This window comes from Cavia porcellus, unplaced genomic scaffold, assembly GCF_034190915.1.
Source record: "Cavia porcellus strain 051 isolate PalLab524CR breed Dunkin Hartley unplaced genomic scaffold, mCavPor4.1 scaffold_28, whole genome shotgun sequence".
Lineage (NCBI taxonomy): Eukaryota > Metazoa > Chordata > Mammalia > Rodentia > Caviidae > Cavia > Cavia porcellus.
In genome coordinates, this window is record NW_026947511.1 from 5,541,769 (window position 1) to 5,556,008 (window position 14,240).

At 41.1% G+C, this 14,240-nt stretch overlaps 1 protein-coding gene across 10 annotated transcripts in view; it reads left to right on the forward strand.

Moving 5' to 3' along the window:
* Positions 1–14,240, forward strand: part of Plce1 (phospholipase C epsilon 1) — a 349,441-nt gene that overhangs the window by 247,686 nt on the left and 87,515 nt on the right. For 9 of the 10 annotated variants that reach the window (XM_063239388.1, XM_063239384.1, XM_063239383.1 and 6 more), the window contains one exon: positions 12,411–12,556. In XM_063239388.1, coding sequence (XP_063095458.1) covers positions 12,411–12,556 — 146 coding nt within the window. Of the gene's footprint in view, positions 1–10,474; positions 10,635–12,410; positions 12,557–14,240 lie in introns of all 10 variants that reach the window. The other variant, XM_063239392.1, reaches the window with a different exon arrangement.

Consider the following 14,240-nt stretch of genomic DNA (forward strand, 5'->3'; position numbering starts at 1 on the left):
CATGTTAACAGCAACTTAAAGCTGCTCAAGCAAAAAAAAAATTGCTTTCTGTATATGAGGTCATCACAGGGCTTCAGAGCTGACTGTGTTTAGGAATAGAACCAGTGTCCTTATAAATCCATCTTTATCTTTCTTTTGTGTTCATTCCCAAGCAGGCTGTCCTGATACTGTGACAAAAACAGGTTGAGGATGCCAGGCTCACATCTGTGTTGTTTAGAATTCTAGCAAAAAATTGTGTCTCTTTTCCTAATAGTTTTGCAAAAAGATTCAAAGAGGGCTTAATTGGTCTCATTTTGGTCATGTACAGAACTTTAAAGAAATCACTGAAGCCAGGTCTAAAGGTAGGAGTATGGTCATGCCCATGTATTCTGTGTAGATTAATGAACACAAACAAAATTCCCTCCATATTCATAAATCATTAGATTGAAAAGTGACATAGGCATAGGAATGGCAGAAAATAGAAAATGAAGCATGTAGTAGAATTAGAATGTCAGATGAATAATTGATGGAAAACAGTAAGAACACTAGAAATGTAAATTTAGATTAGATGGTGCCAGATTTGAAGACCAAAAGAGATTTCAAGTTTGTCCCAAGGCAGCTATGGTAATAGTTTGGGTGAAGGTGGAGGGTATAATCCAAGTGAGTTTCAGGCATGCAAAAAAGCAACTTTGCATGCTTCTCTCTTTTTGTGTGTCCTGCCTAAGCAAAAGGTCCTCAGTAAAACCCTCAGCCGAACAAAGAGTTCAAGAGAAGAAATTTCTTGTGCCCACTGCATGTCAGGGAAGGTGCCTAGGTGTGGACTGCAGCGCAGCCCCTGTGTCCTCAGGACTGAGAGACTGACATGAATAAGTCATAGCTTCTGCCGGTAAGGAGCTTACAATTGGAGGGAAGGTGATCTGAGACAAGGTATTATATGGTATATATAATAGTCAAGATATATAATGTGCTTAAATTTTAAAAATTTTATTACAGTAAAAGACACATTACCATTATCCTCTCAAAATATTCCCCTTCCTCTTCTCTCTTCTTTTTCAAAATAAAACTCTTCATTTTGAACAGTTACCCTATTGTTCTTATCACTTTCTGAAGCAGTTCTGGAAGACCTCTTTTGTTAGTGCCTTTACAAAATATGATCAAAAATATGATCAATAGTGCTGTTGAGGGCCATCCAACAGAAATGCATGCTTGTAAAAACATTATGGTGCGTCTTCATTTATCTTATTTACTGGAACTGGCACTGAATGACCCTGACTCTTCTAAGTCAAAATGACTATGAGAGGTAAACTTTTTTAATGGATTCAAGACATCGAAGCACCCACAACAACACAAGTAAAGAACTCATGAAAGAGTACTTCCAGAACTGCTTTAGAAAGTTGCAAACGTGATGGGATAAATATGTTCAAAGGGAGGGGAGTATTTTGAGAAGGATTACTGGCAGTGTCTCTTTTTTTTTTTGATACAGGGTTTCACTCTGCAGATCAGGTTGCTCCTGACTCAGTTTGTAGCCCAGGCTGCACTCAAACTTGAGGTGATCCTGCTAACTCAGCCTCCCACGTTCTGGGATTACAGGCATGTTCTACCATACCTGGTTGCAATGTATGGTTTATTGTAACAAATTTTTTAAAAAGTTAAGCATTCACCATATTTTCCAATCAAACATTATTTGTAACATACATAAATACATACATATGTTTAAATATATATATAAATGCATATTATATATACATATAATGTTAGATATATGAGAATTACATTTTTAAATGACATTTTACTACTAATAAGGCATTAGAGGAACCTTCAGAGAAGATGTATCATATGAATTATCCTTCTGTTAGAAAAGGACTGTGCTCAGTGTAGTCACAGGTTCTCTTCTGGCTTTGTCCTGGTTAAGAAGTAAGACTCTGAGATTGCTTTCTTTTGGGTTTCTGTATTCTATATCCAGAACAACTACTCTACCACTCAGGTTACAAGGTTAGTAGTGATGTGGTAACCATTCATTGAACCTTTAATTGCATGCTAAGTATTGTGTTAAGATCATTAGATACAGTCTCTGATTTCACTCCTGTAATAATTTTATGAAGTAAGTATTATTCCCATTTTCCTTAAAAGAGAATTGAGGCTCAGTATTATCAGATGGCTTGTTTCAGGAACGTGCACAAGGAAACTATGGAACTGGGAGCCTGCCCAGTTTCCAATGTCCATATCCTTTACCGATACACAACCATGCCTCTCTCTCCATTTCCTTTACTAGTTAGTCCCCAATAGGTTACAGTTGCAGACGCAATAACAGTGGGCACAGTATGGCCACAATAACTGGTTAACAGTACTGGACTAGTTCTATGGAAATGGTGCTTGAGCTCTGACTGGAGGCCCCCATTGTTGTAGTTGTATGTCTGACTCTTTCACATGAATCTGTTGTCTCTCCCACAACAGCCTAAGTTCTCAAGGACAGAGAACATCTTTCCCACATTCTCGTGCAGAGATGCACAGTGCCTCTGATCAATGAGCAGGCCATCCAGAGTCCCAGTTAATATGGCAGGCAATAGTCTGCCTTCTTTGTACTTGTGACCTGGATAAGACCTTAAGAGCTACATTTAAACAAACACCTCACCACCACAGCCAGTGACTGTAACATGACTATTCCACATTTCAGGAGCACTCTACTATGTTGAATTTGTGTGCATACCTGCCTGCTTTTGTCTTAGTCCATGGAGGGTAGGTAAAAATGTATACTGCAGGTAAACTACTTGAGAGTAGTTTTCACTGTTTTCTGGAGATTTCACCCTTATAGCTCAGTCTTTCCATTTAGCATCATCAGACATCCATTAGGAAGGATCATCTTTCAATGAAAATTTGCACTATTTTCTAAAAATTTTTGCCAGAAAGTTATGTGTCTCCTTTTTCTGGACCTGGGAATAGGACTAGAAAACATTCAGGCTCATTCCCAAATATAATTCTCGAGCACTCAGAGGCTGAGAATCCTCCCTGCCCACAGCCTCCTGGGACTCTGGATGGCCTGCCCATTGGCCAGAGGCACCATGCATCTCTGTACTAGAATGTGGGAAAGATGGTCTCGGTCCTTGAGAACTTAGGCTGTTGTTGGGACAGACAGAACAGATCCATGTGAAAGAGTCAGACACACAACTACAACAACAACAACAACAAAACAGATGCATACCGATGCCAGGGTAAGAATTCAAGTACAGATATAACTTTAGAGTCTTTAAGTCAAAGAAAAACAGAAAGAAATTGAATGGAAGATGCCAGATAAACTATCAAAAATTCCCCCCAGAGGAAGTAATCATCATTCATTCATTAATTTACTCATTGGCTGAATCTCATTAAGACTTAGGAAAGGTATATCTTGGCTGAGCCTGACACTGCTACTTACCTGTGATGCACAGCAAACCCAGCGAATGCCTCTGTGAAGACATGACACCAAATGTGGACTCAAGTCATGCATAGTACATGGATATAGTCCAGGAGGAAAGTCAAGGAAGTCCTCTTTGAGCAAGTGATGTTTCCATCAGGTTCCAGAGAGCAGCCTTCCTTTCTAACTACAGCAGCCAGGTCACAAGTACAGAGGAGGCACCTATTAGTCTGCCATATATGTCTTCCCATCCTATTTTCTGGGTCATTGTATAGATGCCTCATGTATTAAGTTCAAGCTCTTTCCATACACCATAGCTACCTCTAGACTTTTTATGATCTACCCTCAGGAAGACAGACCCAAATAGAAGGTGCTTGTAGGCCTCAAAGTGGGCCCAGAGCTATTTGATCAAGTAACTTGAAAGGCCTGGTTCTGTAAGTGATGAATAATCTAGATATAGGTATACAATCTGTGGGCAATCATGGCTCTCTACCCATTAACTTCTCAGAATGGAAAAGGGAACAGCCGAGGGAGGGTCAGTGAGGACTCTTCTGGGGTTTGGGGCATAAGATAGTAACCTAATTGTGGATCTGAAATGGTACTGCCTAAAGGACAGGTGGACTTGAGCTTATAAGTACCTGGGTATGGGGAGGGCACTTCCCATAGAAGGAGAAACCACACAAAACCTCTGAGATAGAAGTCTGGTTTACCTTTCTAAAAGTAAGGGTGTTGGGGAGAGGTAAGCAAGGTTGGAGAACGGATAGAGATCTAGTGGGCCAAAACAATGACTCAGCTTTGCCGAAGACACAGGCAAAATGTGGTGGATTAGAGAAAGTTCACTTTGAATAGTGAAAGAATATTCCTCCCTCATTTAGATAGGGTTAGGCCAACAAGATATTTGTATAATAAGAGAGAAAGGTCAAGATGTTCAGTTTGGGTAAGCCCAAGAGTACTGAAAAAGGGCACAAAAAAAAATATATTTGAAGAAGGACAATTATGGAGGCATCATAGGCATGTTTCAAGAGTTAGGATCACTGGGTACACCATCTTTCAGGGATAAGCTGTTAAATAACTGGTCTAGGAGCCCAATTCTGTCTTTGTCCTATGCTGTCCACTGACATTAGGCAAAATAATCTATAGTTAACAATCTGCCACAGTTAACATCTTTATTTTCTGGGGGCACTCCCTTTCTAAACTTATGTTAGTTACTCTTGCTTCATTGGCACAAAATACACCCATCTGCCAGTTATAAAAGAGGACATATTTATTTTGGCTCTTATTTTAGAGGAATAGTCTGTGTTTGGTTGATTCCGAGTCAGAAACAGCATGGTGGAAGAACATTGTGAAGGAAAATTGCTCAATCCCGGGCATCCAGGAAGCAGAAAGAAAAGAAAAAAACTGAGGACAAGAATATACCCCTTCAGGTTGCACCCTCAATGGCCCACCTCCAGCTAGGTCCCATTTCCTAACAGCACATTCCGCCACAAACTACTCAGTGGGACAGTAATGCATGTACTACCAGCAGTGGCTCAAGCTTAAAGGGATATGCTAACTCACTGAAGAGTATAGGACCACATAATCCAATCGTCTTTCAAAAGTCTTGCCTCTAAATACATGAGATTTTAGGGGGACATTTTAGATCTAAACCATAACACTCCACCTCTGGCCTCCAAGGGGCTCATACCTATTTCCTTATGAAAAATGTATTCACTCCTCTCTAAGAGTTGCTAAAGTGTTAACAGTTCCAGCATTGCTGAAAAGTTCATGTCCAAAGTCTCCTCTGAGACTCAAGGCAAACTAAAATGTGAGCCTTGATAAAAAAAATTTTAATTTAAATACGTTTAATATACAATGGCACAGGGAAAACATTTCCATTCCAAAAGGGGGAATAGGAAAATAGAAATATATTCAAGCAAAACTGAAGCAAAGCTCCAAACATTGAATTCTGTAGCTCTGTGTTCAGCACCGGGGCAAACCGTGGTGAGATGTGTGCTTGAAAGGCTTAGGCAGCCCACTTCCCAAGGCCCTGCCAGTTGTTCTCTTTGTTGGGCTGGCTCTGCTCACTGCCTGTGGTTTTCCGCAACAGGCATTCCACATTTCTGGCATTTTCAACTTCCTAGAGCCTTCACTGCACCTTTGGCTTTACTTTCACAGCTTCAAGTATCTCCCTGTCAGAGACTTCTGTCTGGGATTGTGACCCTGCCACACATTTCTGCCTTGCCTCCCAGGCCTTCTTCTGAAATCTAAGTGAAATCTGAGTGGAGCCCTCTGTAACCCCATAACTCCTACCTTCTGAATGCCTGAAAAATCAGCAACACATGGATGATGCTAAAATCTGCCAGCAGCTTGAGCAGTAGCCTGGCACCCTTGGACCATGCTGCAATAGCCTCTAGTGCCTAGATAGATAAACTCAGGGAAACACTCCCGTAAGCATCCCTGAATGAACAGGGCAAAGAAAGTCTTTCCAAAAGTTTACCCTTTTATGCCCGTGAGCCCATGGAGGGTGGCTTCTGGACAGTTCTTGAGATGCCTTCTCCATATCTTCCCTATTATCCTCATATCAAGTACTTGGCTTCTTTTTAATGCTAATCTTTTCAGCAACCATGTTCTCCTTGACCCCAATTTTCCAGGTGCTTCTTTCTGATACAATTGCAAATTTTAAAAATCTTTCAGCTCTGCTTTTTGTTCCTACTTCTTACTACAGATCTGGCTACCAGTACGTATACCATATAGTGAACATTGGCCTGCCCTGAAATGTCCTCCACCAAATCACTTAGTCCACAACCTTTAAATTCAGCCTCACCCAGTCTTAGGATATAAACAAACATAGACAAATTATTTGCCAAAACAATGCATGGCCTCTAGTCCATTTTTCAATAGAATCCTTCTTCTTCCCATCTGAAACCTCAAGAGCTTGACCTTTACCACTTGCATTCTTATTAGCATCCTGATCTTCTGAGTGCCAACCATAATCATCCATTGTACCCTGCTTATAACAGTCTAGGCTTTCTCCAACACTTTTCCAAACTCCTCCTACAAAGAAGTTCTAAAGACATCTGAACCACATAGTTAGGTATAGTCATAGCAACAATGCCATTCTCAGTACCAGTTTTCTGTATTAGTCACTTTCCCAACATTGGGTCAAAATATTGGACACTTAAGGAGGAGATGTCTAGTTAAGTTCATGTTTCAGAGGATTAGTCTATGATTGGCTGGCACCAAGCAGAAACAGCATGGTGGAAAATCATAGCTAAAGAAAACTGCTCAACCCCATGGCACCCAGGAAGCAGAGAAATAAGGGAAGAAATGAAGGCAAGAATATGTCATCTCAGGGTATACCACCAGTGACTCACCTTCAGCCAGACTCTGCCTCCTAACAGCACTTTCAGCTACGAACTCAGCAACAGATTAATCCACTGATGAGTATAGCACCACCATTAGACAGTGTCATGGTTTACGTTGGTAGCCCCCAGGCCTCATGCGTTTGCATCATTGTCTAGAGCTTGGATTGATGGTGCCAGTACTACACCCACATAGGGGTGGAGCCAGCATACAATGTAATGGCTGGAAGAAGGCGTGTCTCTCCTGCGGGTTTCTGCTTACTGTTTGCAGTGGCCATAAACTGCAGCCACGCCATGCCACCCTTGGAGCCAACTGAGTATGGACTAAAACCTCCAAAAACCGTAAGAAATAAACTTTTCCTTTCCCAACTTTGGGCATCAGGTATTTTGTCTCAGCAACAAGTAAAAAGTAACTAAGACAGAATTTGGTGCTGGGAATGGGGCCGTTTGCTGTAACTATACCTGACCATGTTTTTTGAGAGGCTTTGGAAATGGCTTGTGGGCAGAGTTTGGAAAGGTTCAGACATGTCGCCTGGATGCACAGAGCTGCAGCAGCTTAGGCTGTTCTGTAGAGGAGATTTTGGTCAGACCTCGGGAGACCAGAAGGCTGATAGAAAGCCTAATGGTAAAGACCAGGCTTGGAAGGTTTCTGGTGAGAAGAAGGACTGCATTGGTTGTTGAACTCCCTATGATGTATGTTATGGCTTGGCAGAAAGTTTGTCTGCATTTTGTTTGTGCCCAGAGACTTTGCTTGCTACTGAGACTGATTAATCTGGCAAAGGAAATTTCAAGGCAGTTGAATGTTGAGGCTGTGGCATGGCTAATGCTGGGGGCTTTTAGCCAGCTTTATGTTGCAAATCAAGAGCAAAAAGCCCAGCAGGATAATTTAAAATGCTGTGAGTTTGGCCAAAGGAAAACTCCAGGAAAGCCATGGATTGTAGAGACAGAGCTGAGACTTTGATTGCTGAGGAGAAACAGAGAGAGAAAAAAGATGGCCATAGGGCATCCCAGGAAACAGCGTGGTCTCCACCCTTTGCAGCCTCAAAACTGCAAAAGTGAAAAAGTTTGCTCAGAGGAAAAAACTACAGAGCACAGTGCTCCAGAATGGCGATGGAGGCCACATGAAGTTCCAAAATGGCAACAACATAGAAAAGCTTTTCCTGACAATCAGGTAAACAGAGCCCGCGATCCAGACAACTGACCCCTACAGCTAAGAGGAAAAAAAAAAGCCTGGCTGCTGCTCCAGCTGGCAGCAGACCTTGGCAGCATCTACGTGGGGCTGATTTTAGGTGCAAGGAAAATGCACAAATTCTGAGGGTAAGACGGCTTCCATCTCTATTGCAAAGGGCCTGGGAGGCCAAGCAGTGTGCCCCTGAGAGGGCAATTTGTAAAGATGTAGGAGTAAAGCCAAAGGTGCAGCAGAGACCCCAAAAGTTTAAAAAAGCTCAAAACATAGATCATCCAAGGAAAGCTGCAAAAGGGGAGAAGAAAGGGTTTAAGAGAAAAGCTGTGGGAACTAAAATCTCTGGAAGTGCCATGGGGTGGACTCACCCAAACCTTTTGGAGCTTGCAACCAAATTACTTCAAATGCTGAGCATAAAACTCTAGGACTTAATGTTCATCCTGCTGGATGTTGGACTTGCTTTGTTTCCAATGCTTTTTATTCCCCTGTTTGTAACTTTTAGAATGATAATGTTTATCTTGTGCCTTTACATTTCAAAAATGTTTAACCGTGTTTCATTTGCACAAGTGGTTACAATTAAGAGTTTGCCATAGATCTTAGAGGAGACTTGGGACTTTACTTTTCAGCAATGCTAAAACTGTTAGGACTTTGGCAACTCTTGGAGATGGACTAAATGTCTTTTGTATAAAAGATGTACATGAGTCCTGGGGGCCAGGGATGGAATGTCATGGTTTATGTCGTTGTCCCCAGGCCTCATGCATTTGCATTATGCATTTGTGATTGGTTCATTGTCTAGAGCTTCAGTTGATGATGTCTGTGCTACACCCACATAGGGGTGGAGCCAGCATACAGTGTAATGGCAGGAAGAAGGTGTGTCACTCTCTTTTGCCATTTCCCGCCTTGCTGTTTGCAGCCGCCATAAACTGTGGCCCCACCATGCCATCCTGCCTTGGAGCCAACTGAGTATGGACTAAAAGCTCCAAAAACTAAGAAATACACCTTTCCTTTCCCAACTTTGGGCATCAGGTATTTTGTCTCAGTGACAAGTAAAAAGTAACTAAGACAACCAATCACCTTCCAAAAGCTCTATCTCTAAATATTTAGGATTTTAGAGGAGGGACATTTTAAAGCTAAACCATAACAGTACTTTATGTAATTTTTATTTTTCTTTGTGACCTCAGTATCCTGAAATTTCTGAGTTGGCAACACATCTCATTTTCCACTTAGTAAATATGTCCACTATTTATGCTTTAGGCAACATTTTAACATTTGTCTCTTTTTCATCTCATTTTTCACTTATTTTGTCTGATCAATGACATTCTCACTTCTTAATGCCTATAAAATTATGACTGTGTTAGGTCATGATAAGAAGTATCCCTGGTGTTTGTAAGCAGATGTGGTGTGTGTGAGAGAGTATGTATGTGTATGTGAGAGAGACAGAGAGAAACAGACAGCAAGAAAGAGAGAGAGAGAGACAGAGACAGAGATAACCGTGCTTATATAATCTCCACTATGAGAGGCCCTTTGGGACTCACACACTGTGATGGAACAGTTGGTTTAAATTAGGTTTCCATGTGAAATACAGTATGGCTATTTTTTTCCTAGCATTGTGGGAACGTGTATGGAAAATGATTTGACTGATGAATAAATCTGGATGCATGATCAGGATTGAACACAAACCTAGCAATGATCTGTGCCAGGTCTGTGAAGCCAGGCCCCTCCAGAGAGAAGAATTAACCATTCCAGCCACTACATGATGAGAGAATAGCCTGAAAGAGAAATAATTTTCTAGAGACCCAGATTTGCCATGAATTTGAACAGGAAAAGAGCTAATGCTATGGGAAGAATATATCCAAAGGCCCCAAATTCTAATGAATTAGATGACTTTGAGAACCAGGTTAGCTTTCTAGGACCTCATTTTTTATTTGTAAGGAGAAAGGTTTAAATTTCCAGGATTAATTAGTGTTATGATTCTCAATGTTTATTGATGAGTTCTCATTGTAGCTTAGAGTTCATCAAAAGCAAATCAAACTAAAAAATTGGATAGCAGCACCATATCAGGCAGCCTCTGCTGACAAAATAATTTCTTGGTTTAACAGAGTCAGGGTTTCATAAAACTGACTTTTAAGTAGGCGCATGAACAAACATAAAGACAGCAAGAAGGGATTGCTCATAACTGTAGGAGAATCCCAGAGGGTTCCTGGAATGATCTGAACAGGGCTTGTCCTAGAGGTCTGATTCCAGATCTGGTCTGATGTTTTCTGAAAGCCAGCATCATCTGGCACTGGTGCAGAGGAGAGGGGCACCCTGGAACTTCCGGGGCTTGTGACCAGGCTCAGGGTGGCAGGTGGCCCATCATGTTTTACTTCAACCTATTTTCAAGGGGAAAAGGCAGATTATTATTTCAGTGGTCCTAGCCCTGTTTTTATCACTACAATTCCCTATTGCTACTATTCTCTATTTATTTTTGTACAGGAATAGAAAATGTGGGACATTCTGGGAATGTTTGTTTTTTGGAGTTTTGTTTTCATTTTTAAAATAACTTTTGGATATTCTCTTTCATATCTTCTTTTATTTCAGCGTTTTCTTCAAATGCCCAGCTCCAAACTGGGTGCTCAGGAAGACTTACCCAGATTCATCTATAAAGAAACTGTCACTTTTCATCAGAAAAAAGAGCACTAGACTGGGAGTCCTAGTTTTGACATCAACAGAACTGTCTGCCAGAACTCAGAGAGCTAAGGTGTGGTGACACATACCTATAATCCCCACACCAGGGAGGCTGAGGCAGGAGGACGGCTATGAGTGTGAGATCAGCCTGGCCTGCATAGTGAGTTGAACATTAAACTGGACTACACAGTGAGACCCTGTCACAAAAACTGAGAAAGAGAGAGAGAATGAGAATGGAGGGAGAAGAGGAAGGTAGGAAGGAAAAAAAGAAGGAAAGATGGAAGGAAGAAAGGAAGGAAGGAAGGAAGGAAGGAAGGCAGGCAGGCAGGCAGGCAGGCAAGTGGGAGAGGACTGACCTCAGAAAGTCTTTCCTGACCCGTTCTATGCGCCATAGATTCTTTCTCTGGAAAATGAGATTGAGCTGCCCTGTGCATCTGCTGCCAACACTAAATGTCATTAATCCTTATCATTTTTAACTTATAAGCAGTATACCTTGATCTTGAAATCCTATTTCTTGCAGTTGTCTGAGTCACCATAAACTCTGTTCAGATGTCACTGTCATACAGGCTGGGGAAGTACGATCTCCAGGTTTTAGCACTGTTGCTGAGTCAGCTGCAGCAAGTGGAGCCATGTGGGGTCAAAGCCAAGCCTGATCTGTTAGCAGCTGAGCTCATCGCCTCAGATGTTAGCCAGAAGACACTGAGTAACTTCGATGGACCATAGTGCCCAAGCACTGAATGATGAGCAGCAGGAAAGTAATCTTACAATTTAAGCAGGATTAAGCTGCATATCAAGACTGCATATCATGAAGGAGTTGCAGATATGAATTATTATTAAATATTGTACTCCAGTCTATGTAGGGGAAGAAACATCACATTTTAATAAATAAATCCAAGAACTGCAGAATATTGGAGTTTGGATAAACATATTGGAACTAGTTAGAGGTTAATAGTGCAAGCTCTGGATCAGACACCCTACGTCCAAATTCAGCTTTTGCTCCCTAATAGTTGATGGCTTTAAGCAAGTCTCTGAGGGTACTAAAAGTTCCTTGCTCTTTGAATTCACTCAGAATTGTTGTGAGAAATAAATGAAGTAATGTAGGCAAAATGTCTAGAATAGTTCCTAAAACATGGTAAGTGCTATATAAACACTTGTTTTCATTAGTTTAGCATTTGAAAGGCATAGTAGATGATAGTTATGTTTAAAACATTTAGAAACTGCTTAATGTGGTGGCATATACTGTAATCTCGGCACTCAGGAGCTGAGTTTGCAGCAGCCCTGGGCTACACAGTGAGTTCAAAGGCAGCCTGACTGCGTAGTGAGGCCCTGTGTCAAAAAAAGATTAAAAATTGGTTTTTATATTTTATTTGATAATATGTATTTCACTGATTGATAAATGTGTTTAATTTATGAACTCAGGGTACTTACTGCATCTAATCTCAATGTCTATCAGTCAAATATATTTCCATCAGATTTATTCATAGGTTTTGTTTCCTTAACAGTCTCATGGAGTTGTACAAATCAAGAAGGGTCTTACAAGTTTCCCTTTTCAGTAAAGATAAGGATAAAGAGCCAGAGAGATTAATGACCTGTGCACAGTTTCCCATCCAAATAGTGACAAAGTTAGGTTTTTCACTTCAGATCTATCAGCTAAGTCCTATTTTTTTTTTCTTTTTTGTACCAGGATCAAAATCAGAACCTTGCACTTCCCAAAGAGGCGCTATAACACTGAGCTATATCCCCAACCTTCTTCCTATTACGATACTAAATATATTTTTAAAAATCCACATAGTTTTCTGGTGAAAAAGTATTTGTCTAGCTCCCAACACAAGTTCACTGTCTCTTCCAGGTAAGCTCCTGGGTGACATGGCTGATCCTCACAGCGGGCTCCATGGAGGAGAAGCGGGAAGTCTTCTCGTATTTGGTACATGTGGCCAAGTGCTGCTGGAACATGGGCAATTACAATGCTGTCATGGAGTTCTTGGCAGGCCTCAGGTGAGTCAGGGGGACATAGTGGTCTGGACAGCTGGCTCTCACCAGCCAAATGATACTGATTTAATTCCCTGGGCAGCCACATTTATTCAAGCTAGGTAATTGGTAGTGATCATTTTGGAGAATAAACTGTCCTCTTCCAGCCCCATGAGTTCTGTCTCTTAAAGATGCTGCAGAATTCAGTCTCTGTAACCCAGTCATGGTCATGCCTCATTGTATCTGTTCTATCTCTGGTCCTTGGCCAAGCTGAGTGAAATGACCAGGATGCATGACCCACCAACACTGTCACTGGTCCCTGTTTTCCCTTTCCTGGCCACAAACCCCATCTCTCTTTTCTCAGTTCTGCCTATGAATTGCCTCAGCACTGTAAGCTCCTGACCATTTCTTGCCCCTCGTAATAATATTTGCCAACAAAAACAGTAAGCTTCCAGTGTTAGCTCTGTCATTACTGAGTACTCACTATTTGTCAAGTTCTATACTAGCTAAGTACTTTCCAAATATTATAGCTTTTAATTCTCAAAACATTTTTGAGAATTAGTATCCCATATTGTATCAAAGTTAAGAGAACTCATTCTCTCCAGCATGGCCGGAACATAATGGAGGCAATCTGGATTTCAAAGCCCATGATCTTGACCACTATAATGTCCTGCTCTTATGCCTTGTTTCTCCATCAAGCTAATAAAATTGCCATCCCACATAAAGCCTCCCTCCTTGCTCCCTTTCCATATCAGTTACTCAGCTTGAACTGCCTGCCCTCATTCCTATGGAGGGCAGCATGGTGTGTGAGGTAGTTGAGAACAAGATGACCACTGAGTAATATAGCATCAAGTTCTTCCCCAAGGAGTAAGTGTTTGATGTGGTTAAGCTACTTGATTTTACTGAGCCTCAGTCTGTAAAATGGGGATAATACCAAAAATTACCTACCTCTCTAGGCAGATATGCCTAGTATACAGTCAGACTCCAGAAAGAGAAGTTCTTCTTCTTATTTTTTCTTATGATTCACCATGACTGTGACACAGGTTCTCACTATAAATAAATCTTGCTTCATAACATTACAAAAGCAAGAATTTTCTTTGATCCTCTAAGTCTGCAGGTAGAGATTGCAGATTTGGAGAGGAAATGAAAATTCCCTAAATTATAAATCTTTTTGTCCCTTTGAACTTTCTTAATTCAAATTATCATGTCATTGGGCATTTAAAATGACCATATAAATGCACTAGGCATGGCTCAAAAAAAAAGTAAAGCCAGGAAAAAATTCTTGAAAAATATAAGGTTGTATCCAGATGCTTCTGATTCTATTTGTTTCCTACAAAGAGTCTATGTTAACATTTATTCTAAGAAAAAAGTACATGTGATAATAAAATAGTTCTTTGGGTTTTTTGTCTTTGTTTGGGGGGAGTTGTTTTTGTTTTCTGAGACAGTGTTTCACTGTAAAGTATAAGCTGAACTTGAACTCATGATCTTCCTGCTTCAGCCTTCCAGTTGCTGAGTTTACAGGGATTTGGCACCATCCCTGGAAAAATAGTTCTATTTTAATGATGCTTGTCCTTCCAAGCTGGAGCTGGCTGTTGGCGGGGGCTATCCCTCCTCTTTCCATGGACAAACCTATCTTCATAACAGTTGCTGACTCCCTCCAGCGGAGCAGCCAAGGCAGCAGGCGCAAACTGCCTTGCTTTTTATGTACTAG